The sequence below is a fragment of the Gopherus flavomarginatus genome, chromosome 2, assembly GCF_025201925.1.
Source record: "Gopherus flavomarginatus isolate rGopFla2 chromosome 2, rGopFla2.mat.asm, whole genome shotgun sequence".
In the NCBI taxonomy this organism is placed as follows: Eukaryota; Metazoa; Chordata; order Testudines; family Testudinidae; genus Gopherus; species Gopherus flavomarginatus.
Window position 1 is genome coordinate 67,803,606 of NC_066618.1, and position 15,541 is coordinate 67,819,146.

General features: G+C 46.1%; 1 protein-coding gene across 3 annotated transcripts in view; it reads right to left on the reverse strand.

Moving 5' to 3' along the window:
• The window catches only part of ANKRD28 (ankyrin repeat domain 28), a 231,056-nt gene that overhangs the window by 71,070 nt on the left and 144,445 nt on the right, over positions 1 to 15,541 (reverse strand). For all 3 annotated transcript variants that reach the window (XM_050938325.1, XM_050938324.1, XM_050938323.1), the window contains 2 exons: positions 14,988 to 15,188; positions 14,156 to 14,243 (listed from right to left, as the gene is read on the reverse strand). In XM_050938325.1, the coding sequence (XP_050794282.1) occupies positions 14,156 to 14,243; positions 14,988 to 15,188 (289 nt within the window). The remainder of the gene's footprint in view (positions 1 to 14,155; positions 14,244 to 14,987; positions 15,189 to 15,541) is intronic.

Consider the following 15,541-nt stretch of genomic DNA (forward strand, 5'->3'; position numbering starts at 1 on the left):
GGTCTACAATTTTTGAGAAGTCGTCTGCTTCAGATAAAATGTGCTATTTATTATGTATTTTGATGTGCTGAATTCAAATATGACAAAACAAATGATTGGCTACTGTTTCTAAGATATTTAAGTTTTTACATTTTATGTCTATGTCTATTTTGTAGAGAGTTTTAATCAAATTGTAAACCTAGGTCTTTTCATGTGTTTATGGTTGCTTTACATGATAATATTTCACCTGTCCTGTTTATGTAACACTTTAAAAATCAGCAAAAGGGTTATATAAATACAATATATAAAGGTAAAAAACTATTATGCACATAGTTTAGTCCTATTCAGTGTCTACTCGGAGCTTCTTGGCTTGTCTCTTGTATTCATTAAATGGAGCATCTCTTGTCACTGTCCAGCAATAGTCTGCAAGCACTGATGGGCTCCATTTGCCCTGATAGCCTGCCAGGAGATTCCACTGCTGTAGTCTGGAGCCCAACAGCTCTGCCTTATTCTTGGGTACTTCCAAATCCCTGACAAGGTCACTCAGTTCACCTTGTGTTATGAGGTGTGGTTTAGAGGAGGAGGATGGGAGAAAATGTGGGTCCTGTGACATTGATGGTTCAGGACCAGAAGTTTCATCCTCTTCCTCTTCCTCGTCTGACTCAAGTGAGAATGATTCTGGTGCATCAGGAAAAGACGGTTACTCACCTTTGTAACTGTTGTTCTTTGAGATGTGTTGCTCACATCCATTCCAGTTAGGTGTGCGTGCCGCGCGTGCACGCTCGTTGGAAACTTTTTACCCTAGCAACTCCAGTGGGCCGGCAGGTCGCCCCCTAGAGTGGCGCCGCCATGGCGCTCGATATATACCCCTGCCGGCCCACCCGCTCCTCAGTTCCTTCTTGCCGGCTACTCCGACAGTGGGGAAGGAGGGCGGGTGTGGAATGGATGTGAGCAACACATCTCGAAGAACAACAGTTACAAAGGTGAGTAACCGTCTTTTCTTCTTCGAGTGATTGCTCACATCCATTCCAGTTAGGTGAATCCCAAGCCATACCTAGGCGGTGGGGTCGGAGTGAGAAGTCGCGGCATGGAGCACTGCAGATCCGAAGGCCGCGTCCTCTCTTGACTGCTGGACCAGGGCGTAGTGGGAAGCAAAGGTGTAGACCGATGACCAGGTCGCTGCCCGACAGATTTCCTGGATGGGCACACGGGCGAGGAAAGCCAGCGACGACGCCTGCGCCCTGGTAGAATGCGCAGTCACACGGCCCGTAGGAACATGGGCCAGCTCATAGCATGTCCTGATACAGGCAGTTACCCATGAGGATAACCTCTGCGAAGAAATGGGAAGCCCCTTCATGTGGTCCGCTACTGCCACGAAAAGCTGGGGGGATTTGCGGAACGGTTTGGTCCTCTCCACATAGAACGCGAGAGCCCTACGGACATCAAGCGAGTGGAGCTGTTGCTCCCTGCCTGAAGAGTGAGGTTTCGGGAAAAAAACCGGGAGGAATATCTCTTGGTTGACGTGGAAGGCTGAGACCACCTTGGGGAGAAAGGCAGGGTGTGGCCTCAGCTGCACCTTATCTTTATGGAAGACTGTATACGGGGGGTCTACCGAGAGAGCCCGGAGTTCCGACACCCGTCTAGCTGAGGTGATAGCTACTAGAAAGGCAGTCTTCCAAGAAAGACAGAGTAGGGAGCAAGTAGCTAACGGCTCGAAGGGGGGCCCCATGAGCCGAGACAACACCAGGTTAAGATCCCAGGTCGGGGCAGGGAGTCGGACGTTAGGGTATAGACGTTCCAGCCCCTTCAGGAATCTAGTCACCATCGGGTGAGAAAAAACGGAGCGGCCATCCCCACCCGGGTGAAAGGTGGAGATAGCCGCCAGGTGGACCCGCAGGGACGATATCGCCAGGCCCTGTTGTTTGAGAGACCAAATATAGTCTAAAATATTGGCCACCGAAACTTCCATCGGGCGGAGACCTTTCTCCACGCACCAACAGGAGAAACGCTTCCACTTGGCCGAGTATGTCGCTCTAATGGAAGGCTTCCTGCTGCCCAAGAGTACCTCCCGTACCGGGGTGGAGCAGCGCAACTCAGCCACGCAGGAGCCACGCTGCTAGGTGCAGCAACTGGAGGTCCGGGTGACAGAGAGTTCCGTGTTCCTGGGTGATCAGGTCCGGGTGAAGGGGCAGGGGAACTGGGTCGGCTATGGCCAGGTCCAGCAACATGGGGTACCAATGCTGTCTGGGCCACGCCGGGGCTACCATGATCACGCGGGCCCTGTCCCTGCGCACCTTCAGAAGGACCCTGTGGACCAGCGGGAACGGGGGGAACGCGTAGAACAAGTGGGTCGTCCACGGAATAAGGAAGGCATCCGCTATAGACCCGGGTTCCCGGCCCTGAAAAGAGCAGAACGCCTGGCATTTCCTGTTCCCCCCGGACGCGAAGAGGTCCACACGGGGACAACCCCACCTCTGGAAGATCGAGAGGGCGACGTCCGGGCGAAGGGACCACTCGTGTGAGAGGAAGGATCTGCTCAGGCGGTCCGCCAGCGTGTTCCGTACTCCGGGGAGGAAGGAAGCCGTGAGGTGAATGGAGTGGGCTATACAAAAGTCCCAGAGTTGCATCGCCTCGTGACATAGGGGAGAGGATCTGGTGCCGCCCTGCTTGTTGATATAGTACATGGTCGTCGTGTTGTCGGTAAACACCGCGACACAACGACCCCAAAGATGGTGACAGAACGTTTGACAAGCAAGGCGGACCGCTCTCAACTCCCGCATGTTGATGTGCAGCTTCACCTCCTGCGGGGACCACAGGCCCCCCAGGTGGGCCCCCCAGCCGAGATCTGAGGCATCTGTCGTTAGGGACACCGAGGGCTGGGGCGGGTGGAATGGGAGCTCCGCACACACTATGGACTGGTCTAGCCACCAGCTGAGAGAATCCAACACCCCCTGGGGGATTGTGATCAGCATGTCTAGTGGATGCCTTGCCGGCCGGTAATGTGCGATGAGCCACGACTGGAGGGGCCTCATGCGGAGCCGAGCGTAACCGGTCACAAATGTGCATGCTGCCATGTGGCCTAACAGGGTTAGACATGTCCGTATTGATGTTAAGGGGGCTGCCCGCAATCGCTGAACGATCGCCGACAACGCCTGGAACCTTGGCAACGGCAGAAGGGCCCTGGCCACGGTGGAGTCCAGGACGGCCCCAATGAACTCTACCCTCTGCGCGGGGAGCAGGGTGGACTTGTCCACGTTGATCATGAGGCCCAAGGTAGCAAACAGGCCGGTGATCCTGCGGACGTGGCTGCAAACCTGTAGCTCCGAGGTGCCCCGAATTAACCAATCGTCTAGGTAAGGGAACACGTGGATACGACTGCGCCGAAGATGTGCCACAACGACGGCCATGCATTTTGTGAATACCCTCGGAGCCGCAGAAAGGCCAAATGGGAGGACTGCAAATTGGTAGTGAAGGCGGCCCACCACGAATTGAAGGAAACGTCTGTGGTGTGGCCATATGGCAATGTGAAAATAAGCGTCCTGCATGTCGAGGGCAGCATACCAGTCTCCCGGATCCAGGGATGGGATAATGGTCCCCAGGGATACCATGCGGAACTTCAACTTCACTAGGTACTTGTTGAGCTCTCGCAGGTCGAGGATAGGCCTGAGGCCTCCCTTGGCCTTGGGGATCAGAAAGTAGCGGGAATAAAACCCCTTGCCTTTCTCGTTTTCCGGAACCGCCTCTATAGCTCCTTTGTTGAGGAGCGTCTGTACCTCCTGTCGAAGGAATTGCTCGTGAGGGACGAGGAAGGGGGGCGGGAGGGAGGAAATGATACAAACTGCAGGCGGTATCCCGTCTGCACCGTGCGTAAGACCCAGCGGTCCGATGTTATTTGGGTCCACGCCGGGAGGAAAAACGAAAGGCGGTTGGAAAACAGGGGGGAAGGATCCGTGGGGGAAACTGTTATTGCGCCCTCGGGTGCGCCTTCAAAACGAAGGTTTGGGCCCAGGCGGGGGCTTGGAGGAGCTTTGATTCTGCCCCCCTTGGTTCCCCGACTGTCTACGCTTTCCATTCCTGCCGCAGCGCCTATTAAGGTCCTGCCGCTGGCGGAACTGGGGGTATGGCCTACGATGCTGTTGCTGCTGCGGCCGGAAGGGTCTGCGCTGCGTTCCCGGCGAGTGCATAATGACCCGATTGTCTTTAAGACTTTTCAGTCTGGGGTCTGTCTTTTCTGAGAACAGGCCCTGGCCTTCGAACGGGAGGTCCTGGATGGTGTATTGGAGCTCCGGTGGAAGGCCAGAAACCTGAAGCCAGGAGATGCGGCGCATCGTTACCCCCGAGGCGAGGGTACGGGCAGCCGAGTCTGCAGCGTCCAAAGAGGCCTGTAACGAGGTTCGTGCAACCTTCTTGCCCTCGTCAAGAATCGCCGCGAATTCTTGACGAGCCTCTTGTGGCAGCAGCTCTTTGAACTTGTCCGCTGCCACCCATGAGTTAAAAGCGTAGCGGCTAAGAAGGGCTTGCTGATTTGAAACCCTGAGCTGAAGGGCCCCAGCCGAATAGACCTTGCGGCCGAGGAGGTCCATACGCCTGGCCTCCTTGGATTTGGGGGCTGGGGCTTCCTGTCCGTGGCGCTCCCTCTCGTTCACCGACTGCACCACCAGGGAACACGGTGTTGGGTGAACGTGGAGGTACTCATAGCCCTTGGAGGGGGCCATGTACTTCCTTTCGACGCCCCTCGCCGTAGGGGGGATGGAGGCCGGTGACTGTCAGATTGTATTGGCGTTGGCCTGGATCGTCCTAATGAAGGGTAGGGCGACCCTGGTGGGAGCATCGGAGGAGAGGATGCTGACGACGGGGTCCTCGATCTCAGAGACCTCCTCGGCTTGAAGGCTCAGATTCTGTGCTACTCGCCTAAGGAGGTCCTGGTGTGCCCTGAGATCTAGCGGAGGAGGGCTATTGGAGGAAGTGCCAGCCACCGCTTCATCGGGAGAGGAGGATGAGGAGACCCCTGGCAAGAAAGTGTCCAGTGGGGGGTCCGCCTCAGCACTCGCCTCTGGCTCAGGAGCAAGACCAGGGTCTTGCTGCTTCGATCCTTCCTCTCCATCAGGGGAGGGAGGGGGGCGAGACAACGACGCCTCTGGCACCCTGTGCTCCGCCGTTGCAGGCCTAGCAGGAAGCTGTTGGGGGCCCTGGGCTTGATGGTATGTCCAGGGTGTCCAAAACCCCCACTGCTGCGGACCCTGGTCCTGTTGCGGAGGGTCCTGGAATAGAGCCGCTTGTCTGTCGGTGCCCAGCGCATATACGCTGTCCGCTTGTGATGACACCGACGGCTGTCTGGAAGGCCATGGCGGGGCCGACCGCGGCTGATAAGAGTCTCCGCGGTCCGGCACCGAAGATGTTCTCGGTGCCGGGGATCGGTACCGGGAGTCATACCGGCGCCGGGATCGGGACCGAGTTCTGTCTCGGTGCCGGGATCTGGACCGGTGCCGGCCGCTGCTTCGGTGCCGGGAGGTCGACCGGGACCGGGACCTGCCACCGACGCGGTGCCGGGAGGTCGACCGGGACCGGGACCTGGCACCAGCTCGGTGCCGGGAGGTCGACCGGTGCGCTGAATGACGGCGAGACTGGCTCCTAGAGTCACGGTGCCGGTATCGGCGGCTGGAGCCAGACCGTCTGGAGGTCGATCGCTGCCGCGAGTACGACCGGTACCGCCGAGGGGAGCGGTGCCGGGACTGCGAGCGGCGTCGGGATCTCGAGCGACCGTGGCGTCGGGACCTCGATCGCGAGCGTGAGTCCCGAGACGGCGCCGTCATCATGGGCTTGCCCCTAGATGCTACCCGCACCGGAGGTACCGGGGGTGGCGGCTGAGTTGACTCAGTCAGGGCAATGAGGTCCCGTGCCGAGGCGAAGGTCTCTGGAGTGGATGGGACCAATTGCTCAACCCCAGATCTTATGGGGGAGCTCGGCGGTACCGGACTCGACGGACCCACCGGGCCCGGAGTCGACGGTGCCGGTAGCGCCGCAGCAGATGTCGATGCCGGGCGCTCCATTCGAGTCTGCCTGGCTGTAGTTGCAGACTTTGATGGTCTTGTTTCTGCACCCGGTGCCGGGGAAGGTTGGTGCCGGGGAGTCTTTCCGGTGCCGGTGCGATCCGGTGCCGGCGTAGAGATCACAGCCTGCGAAGCTGCTGGGTCAAGTGCCGCTTCCATTAGGAGAGTCCTGAGTCTCTGGTCTCTCTCCTTCTTTGTTCTGGGCTTAAAAGCCTTGCAAATGCGGCACTTGTCCGACCTGTGCGATTCCCCCAGGCACTTTAGACACGCGTCGTGAGGGTCGCTGGTTGGCATAGGCTTTTTACAGGCCGCACATTGCTTAAAGCCCGGCAAACCAGGCATGAGCCCGGTGCCAGGAAGGGCTACAGCCCAGACCGGCTAACAACTATGTACAAAATTATTTACACTACAAACTAATTAACTAACTATACTTAACCACTAACTAACAACGGTAGTAACAACGGTAGTAACAAGGAGAGCTAGGGACGTGGAGGACAGCAATGCCGCGCTCCACAGTTCCAACGACCGACACGGCGGTAAGAAGGAACTGAGGAGCGGGTGGGCCGGCAGGGGTATATATCGAGCGCCATGGCGGCGCCACTCTAGGGGGCGACCTGCCGGCCCACTGGAGTTGCTAGGGTAAAAAGTTTCCGACGAGCGTGCATGCACGGCGCGCACACCTAACTGGAATGGATGTGAGCAATCACTCGAAGAAGAACCAGCAGTCCTTCTCCATGGGGTACTGGGCGTATAGCTGATGGAATGTTTGGATAATGCACAGTCCACTTTTTCTTCTTTTTCTTTCCCAACTGGAGGCACCATGCAGAAGTAACAATTGCTGGTATGATCTTTTGGCTCTCTCCAAATCATTGGCACTGCAAAAGGCATAGATTTCCTTTTCCTGTTCAACCACTGGCAAAGATTTGTTGCACAAGTGATGCAGCATACGTGTGGGGCCCACCTCTTGTCTTGATCTCCAATTTTGCAGCCAAAATAAAGGTGATAGGCTTTCTTAACCATAGTGGTTATACTGCGCTTTTGTGATGCAAAAGTCATTTCACTACAAACATAGCAGAAGTTATCTGCACTGTTCACACAAGTACGAGGCATCTCTGCTCACTTTGGCTAAACAGAAATGTGTCCCTTTGCAAAATCAAACACTGACAAATAAGAGACCATGACACTGTATGATTTCTAGAGCTGATATAGGGCAATTTGTTCAGCAGAGTGATGTAAGCTACGTTAGGATTGCATCATCAATGACTTCTAGGAATAACATGATGCAATTCATATCATGTATGACACAATACCAGCTTCAGGTTGCATCACTAATTGTTTTGCCTAAAAAGCAAGTACGGTCCAAATCCAGTCATAGATTTATTCACAGATCCAGTCAAAGATGTATTTTAGTCATTTCTGGTTTAAATTGAGATCCCTTCCGTTTATAACTCACTTATCCTCCGCCATTCCCAAGTCAAGGGTCGTATATACTGACCCAATAGCATATCTTGAAAACTAGAGCCAATCAACAATTTTAAGTATAATTTTCATTCTCAGTGACCCAGAATTAGTAAAGTTGGACTAAATTTATTTCAGAAGCATTTTGGCTGTAGAGCAGTGTTATCAATAGTTGAAGTCTGATGTCAGCATGGCTTCAAACAATGAGTAATGGTATTAATATTGCTTAATTCACTGGGAAGTGTCAGCAACTTTCTAGCTGCCATAAGCCTCCCCTCCTACAGAAGAAAGTCTGTGATCTTGTTCTGTTTTACTTTTTGGCACTATGAGTACGGATTTCCCAGCATGATGTACATATTTTACACTAGTACTGGATTGCTCCAATCCCCTGATTTCATGGATGAAAGACTAATTTAAAACAGGCTTCCAACACAGATTTCTGCAAATTGGATTATTAATATTCTTGTATAAGTGAAGCAATTTCTAGGACAAGAAATCCAGATATTTGTGATTAGATCACTTTTACAACCATTCTGATTTATCAGGTGACCATCCATTTAAGTTTTTTTTTCCTTCCAAATATGCATTTTCTACTTTGTAAACTACATAAGACTTTACAGACCTCAGCACCAAGCATGCTTGCAGTACTTTATAAAGTTATTTAACAACTCTTCCTCAATCTATCCATACAAATTTAGGAGTTTCATTTATTGGGCAGATATCTATTCTGATATCTTTATATTTAAACAGAAACACATTTACCATGAACCCTCTCCAACCACCAATTATTATTATTAATAGTTTGAGTAAACGATTTGAAAAATTGTATTTTCCCTGTTTCCAACTCCTGTCTCCACTTCCTGTTTCAAGTCACGATTTGGGAATACTGTCCTGACAAAAATCTCTGCAGATAAAAGCAACACTGAAAGAGCAAACAGCAAAGGCCCGGGCTGACAGTGCTTCTGCAGTAACAGACAGGAGAAGTTTTACTCCTCTAAGGCCTTGTCTAGAGTAAAGGGGGTGAGGGGTAAAATCATTTTTAACCCCATTTAAAACATTACTTAGCATCTAACATATATGCAGTTTAATATCTTTAAAATCATGTTAGACTTTGATCAGCAAATAGAATTGTAGAGAGGTTAGTACCTAGCATAGATGCAGTTTAAGTGATGTTTCAAATGGAGTTAACTAACTCAAGGAACCTAACTTAAAGAAAACAAACCCAAAAATATTCAGTACTTTTTCTAGTCTACACAAGGCTTAAAAAACTAGACTGAAGATGGCAGGTTGATACCACAGTTCTAGCTTCACTGGGAAGAAGAGAACTGAGGTACAAAGAGCAGAGTTGGGAATGATAGAGGGAGTGGTCACTTGCTTCCATAGCCATGCCTAGCAGGCAAAGGAGTAGAGCCTGTGATATTCTTTGCAGTCTCCATCTAGAAACAGTGCCAACAATCAGTTTCTTTCTCTGCTGACAGCAGCATGATCACCCAGCCTTTCTGCAGAAGCAGTCAGAAGCTCAGTTTTCTCTATGCCAGCCATTCTTAAACTGTGGGTTGGGACCCCAAAACGGGTCATGACCCCAATGGGGTCACCAGGGCTGACTTAGACTTGTTGGGGCCTGAGGCCGAAGCCTGGGGGCTTTTGCTCTGGGCAGCAGGGCTCAGGTTACAGGCCCCCTGCCTGGGGCCGAAGCCCTTGGGCTTCAGCTTTGGCCCCTCCACCCAGGGCGGTGGGGCTATGACTTTGGCTTCCACATCTGGGATGGGGGGCTTGGGGGGCTCAGGCTTCATTTCCCCGTTCTGAGGTTGTGTAGTAATTTTTGTTGACAGAAGGGGGCTGCGGTGCATAAAGTTTGAGAATCCCTGCTCTATGCAAACTATTTCTATAGTGTTTTTTTTTTAATGTGTATGTAACACACTAATCCTTTAAATGAAAGCCTTTCAGAATCACAGCTGAAAAAGTATGCTAAACTGCACTTCTCAGTAAAAATTAATAAGCACAACTTTGCTTTTCCTTGACAACTTCTCTCAGGGCTCATTACTTGTTTTTGAATAGAAGTAGTTCCTAAGGTTACTACTTCAATATAATCTTTGCTATACTTATATTAGCACAAGCTTGACCTAAGGCAAAAAACAAACACCTACTCAAATACGATGTTAAATGTCTGTCCTACTGATACACATGATGGACATCTGTCCAAGCAGCATTCTCTCCTGGTACATATGCAGTAAGTATTAAGACTGAAAATGGGGCAAATTATCTAGATCTATGCTATTATCTCTACTATCATAACAAATTGATATGAACAAAGACCACAGAGTTAAAATGTTTCAAGTGTCTATGGCATAATGCATATTATTCATCAATAATGCACTAATCTTCAAGTTAGTCAGGCACCAACAGTTCTAAACCTCACTCTGTTTTACTCAGTGAAGTTGCAATATCAAAGTTTTATGCTTTGTGCCACAACTTTAAGGTAAACTTGTTCATCAATCATAGACCTTCCCATTACTAACTGCAATTCAAAGTTTCTATTGGGACAATGATACTGAAGAATACTTCTTTATGAAAATTGTAAAAATGACGTACAAGACAAGCTGGAAAGAGTAGGGAGATGTTCTTATATTAAATATAGCGCACAAAGTGGGACACAATCAGCTCCACGATCCAAGTGTCAGTGCACTGCAGAGGCACTGACAAACAATGATTTTGCTCTCCCCCCCTCCCCGACGCCCATCTCCACACCCTCTCCCACAGCTTTTATTTCTTTCTATTCTCCTGAGACTTAACTCCCCCACATCAGAAAGTATTTAATTCCTCTCCCATCAAAGAAGTTAATATGAATTGTTAAAAATAAAAACACATTAAGGTTGTGTTTAAACAATTTTGAAAAATGGAAATGCTAATGATTAAATAATGTAAGTCATTATATAATATATTGCTTAACATAGTTAATTCTGTATTAAGATATAGAATTGTAGGATTGAAAGAGACTTTGAGAGGTCATCTAGTCCAATCCCCTGCACTCATGGCAGGACTAAGTATTATCTAGACTATTCCTGACAGGTATTTGTCTAACTTGCTCTTAATAAAAATCTCCAATGATAGAGATTCCACAACCTCCCTAGGCAATTTAGTCCACTGTTTAACCACCCTGACAGCTAGGAAGTTTTTTTCTAATGTCCAACCTAAACTCCCTTGCTGCAATTTAAGCCCATTGCTTCTTGTCCTATCCTCAGAGGTTAACAACAGTTCTTCTCCCTCTACCTTTTATATACTTGAAAACTTATGTCCCCTCTGTCTTTTTTTTCCAGATTAAACAAACCTATTTTTTTCCAATCTTCCCTCATAGGTGATGTTTTCTAGACCTTTAATCATTTTTGTTGCTCCTCTCCAGACTTTCTCCAATTCGTCCACATCTTTCCTGAAATGTGGCACCCAGAACTGGACAAAATACTCCAGCTGAGGCCTAATCAGCATGGAGTAGAGAGAAAGAATTACTTCTCATGTCCTGCTAATACATTCCAGAATGATGTTGGCATTTTTGTTTGCAACTGTGTTACACAGTTGACTCATATTTAGCTTGTGGTCCACTATGACCCCCAGATCCCTCTCTGCATTACTACTTCCTAGGCAGCCATTTCCCATTTTTTTGTGTGCGCAATGGATTGTTCCTTCCTATATGCAGTACTCTGCATTTATCTTTATTGAATTTAATCCTATTTACTTCAGACCATTTCTCCAGTTTGTCCAGATCATTGTACCAAGACAATGTAACTGTAATGTTTCATTGCAAATGATCCGAAATAGCTGAATAGGATTTTCCTCCCCCTTCCCCAAACTCTCCACATATCCTGCCCTGAAGAGATTTCAGTCTATTTTTAAAAGAAGTGCTATATAAATGCACAATTTAAACTGATTTCAAAGCATTTTCCATGCTTTTTCTTTTTTAGTAAATCTAAAAACCATGCACAACATACAAGAATAATTTATATCTATGATGAAGTGCAACTGCCATTAACAGTGCTATAGAACACTGTACAAATGTTTAGGAATAACTGGGAGTAGGGAAACATATAGTTAGATAAATTGTAAACTATCCAGAATAGAATTTGATCAGCACATTAATGCAAAACTATTAGCCTAGAATGCTGAGGGATCTCTAATTACAAATAGATCTTGGTTTTATCTCTCATCTGACTAATTCCTATACTTGCAGAGCACATAATATCAATTTTTCTATTTTCATTCTTCTCTCCTGGACTGGATAAACTATTATTTTTGAAAGTCAAATTGCACCACTGAATAGTCAAGACTATGGAACAGTATCAATTAACTTTTTCCTGAAATTAATAATTAAACTCAGGTTAATCGATGCTGACTTAATATGTTTATCACATAATTTACATTTTGAAGTGACACCTGCTTCTAGTCAATTTCCTAGAAATAGATCTCTGTTACTGTTTCAGAGCTGTGACCACTACCATAAATTCTTCAGTGAGACTAATACTGAGCTAAAAGAAAGGAGAACTGAAAGCAATTACAGCTGGTGCCAAGTCATAAGAAATTACAACTTTTTGTGATGTTAACAGAAAGTATTTTGTAAGTACACAGATGCCACAGGTAGAAAAGACAGCTGAGAAAAAAGTGTTGCACCTGCTCAGAAGTCAAAGAAAACTGGTTGTTACTGAAAAGTGCATCAGTAGCTGCCTATGATTTATTTAGAAGTACAACTGAGTTATTTAGCTAAGGCTAAAAAGCTTCTGTTAGAGTATCAGAACTAAAAGCTCTTATCTGCTCTTTTAATCTTTTCACTTCTTGAATGAAGCTGGAGGTGAGGAACCATGACTACAGACAAGCTGAAGAAAAGAATTTCCATACTTGTTATAAACAGCAAAATTCTACATAAGGGGCTAATGGAAGGAAGTCTACATAAAGGAAGCCTATATCATTCTGACGTGATAACCAACCCATTGTGGACAACTTCACCATCAGAGGCAAGACAATGATTGGGGGAAAAGAGGCTGAAATCCTGGAATAAATGTGGAAGTGCAATAATTTGACGTTTTATTCTTGATCCATTTCCCAACAAAACCTAAGCAGGGAGCCAACCAACCAGAAATACAGCTCTCTTAAAGGCTATTCTTCCTCCTTTTTGAGTCAGCTTCTAATACTTTACCAGAAAACATAATATTTTTAATAAGGTTTTTGACATAGTCCCACATGACATTCTCATAAGCAAACTAGGAAATGTGGCCTAGATTAAATTACTATAAGGTGGGTACACAACAGATTGAAAGACCATATTCAAAGAGTAGTTATCAATGGTTATCTATCAAACTGGAGGTCCCACAGAGATCAGTTGCAGGGCCAGTACTATCAATATTTTCATTAATGATTTGGATAATGGAGTGGAAAGCCTGTTTATAAAATTTGTTGATGATGCCAAGCTGGGAGGAAATGCAAGCGCTTGGGGAACAGGATTAAAATGCAAAATGGTCTTGACAAAATAGAGAATTGGTTGGAAATCAACAAAATGAAATTCAATAAAGACAAGTGCAAAGTGCTACACTTAAGGAAAAATGAAATGTACATACACAAAATGGAGAATAACTGACTAGGCATTGGAGTTGCTGAAAAGGATCTGGGAATTACAGCACATTACAAAGTGAATGAGACAGTGTGACGCACTTGCAAAAAAAGCTAGTATCTTTCTGGGGTGTATTAACAGGAGTATCATATGTAAGACATGAGAGGCAGCTGTCCTGCTCTATTTGGCACAGGTGAGGCCTCAGATGGATTAATGTGTCCAATTCAGAGTGGCATACTTTTGAAAAGATGTGGATAAACTGAAGAGAGTTCAGTAGAGAGCAACAAAAATGGTAGAAGGTTTAGAAAACCTGACCTATGAAGAAAGGTTAAAACTGGGCATGTTTAGTCTTGAGAAGAAAACCTGAGGGGTGACCTGTAACAGTCTTCAAATATGTTAACGGCTGTTCTAAAGACTGATTACTGTCTTCTTTCTCCATGTCCACTGAATGGAGAACAAGACGTAATAGGCCTAATCTGCAGAAGGGAGATTTAGGATAGATATTAGGAAAAAGGTTTTTAACTAACAGGATAGTGAAATTCTGGCTGTAGATCCCCATCTTTGGAAATTTTTAAGAACACATTGGACAACACCTGTCAGGGAAGGTCTAGGTTCACTTGACTCTGCCTCAGTGCAGTGGGCTTGAACAGATGACTTCTCAAGGTCCCTTCCAGTCACATTTCTATGACTCTATAACAACCACTTATGAGTGATGGAGAATTATATTTCTCTCTATTCAGTTTCCTCGTATGCCGATCTTTCCTCTTAGTAGCCATGGGGCATTAGTACACAAATTTTCAATCAAAAAGTTAATGTTTAGGGGGGAAACTGCTTTGCTTTCCTTTCTTAAAATAAATTAGCATGTTATTTTTTTCTGCCACAAAAGCATTCATTAAAAAAAAAGACAGTTTGCTGTATCCTATTACAAATTTTATGAGATGTATAGATACCTTCCTCGTAATCATCTACTAAGTAACCATGACTAAATGTTTTTGCCAAGTATATAAATTCAATAAAATGAAGTGACTGACTTTCTCCCTAATGCACAGAGAATCAGTTGCAAAAGTGTACGTACCCATATATGCTCCCCAGTGTATAGCTCGTCTGTCTTTCTTGTCAAATGCATTAATATTGGCACCTCTAGACAATAACAAACTCACCATCTAGGGTGAAGAAAGAAAAATAAGTAAAATACCTCTGCTCAGAATATAAAACTATGCACAGAATGTGGCATAATAATGAAAGCAAAGAATAAATCTTGGGTGAAATGAACGAATTTTTTAAATCTTTTAAAAACACCATTCCATTTACATCGCTTCTGATATTTTGTGCATTCAAGTACGCTGGCTGCCCACGTTCGTGACAATGTTGTGATCATGGGGTCCTCTAAATTATATATCAAGTGACAACCAAAATATTTCAGGATTACCTATTTTATGCAACTGTTTAACAATCATGGCATACTATATGTTTATTAAAACTAAAGAAGTTAGTTAAAAATCTATGTATTTAATCACCCTACAAATTTACACACTAAAAACCTTTCATTTCCATACAAATTGCTTAAAGTGGATAAACTACACTATGGCTTCAGTCACTAGAAATTAATTTACAATTTAAGTTTATGCATATTAGCAGAACCCAGTCTACAAATAAAAGATTGCTGATTTTTTCTGGGGGAATGCAGAAACTAGAAAAAGCATTCCTATAGGCTAGTAAGAAGTCCACACCTCACCACTGGAACAGTATTCTTCAGGGCTTTAGTATGGGGATGTTAACACTGTAAATGTACTTTACTGTACATTTTACCATTATCAGATTATGTACACATATGCAAATAACAAATAATCAGAGCTTTGGTGGGAGGCAAGAGGGCTAAGAAACAAGATCTGGAAAATAATCCATACCTCAACATGTCCACTGAAGGCTGCATGATGTAATGCTGTTCTACCTGCTCGATCTGACACATTTACATTACTTAGAAGAGGCACCAAAGCTTCAGCACATTTAACAGCTTTATTTGCAGCTGCTATATGTAGAGGTGTCTGCCAGTTTTTGTCACGGGCATTGACATCTGCTGAATGCTTTAACAACACCTGAACAGCATCCTGAAAATATTTGCAATAAAATAAATTACATTACCAAAGAACTAAAAGAATACACTTAGAAACTCCATGTAAAGTACAACAGAATCTCACTAATTCACACTTTGATAAACTGCATTCACATGTATTTTCAGGTTAAAAGTTTATTCTCAAACCCAGCAAGCTTCTGTGATGGTTATAGATCCCTCAAACACGGCTAAGGCACTTACAATTGGCATTTGACACTGGTGGAATTCCCCATCACATCATCAATAATGCTCAAGGCTCCCTCTATTAGTATGCATTAGTGAGGCACTATTGTACTTAAAAATATATTACTATCAAATGTTTGACACCTTTTTTCAAAGAATAAAATA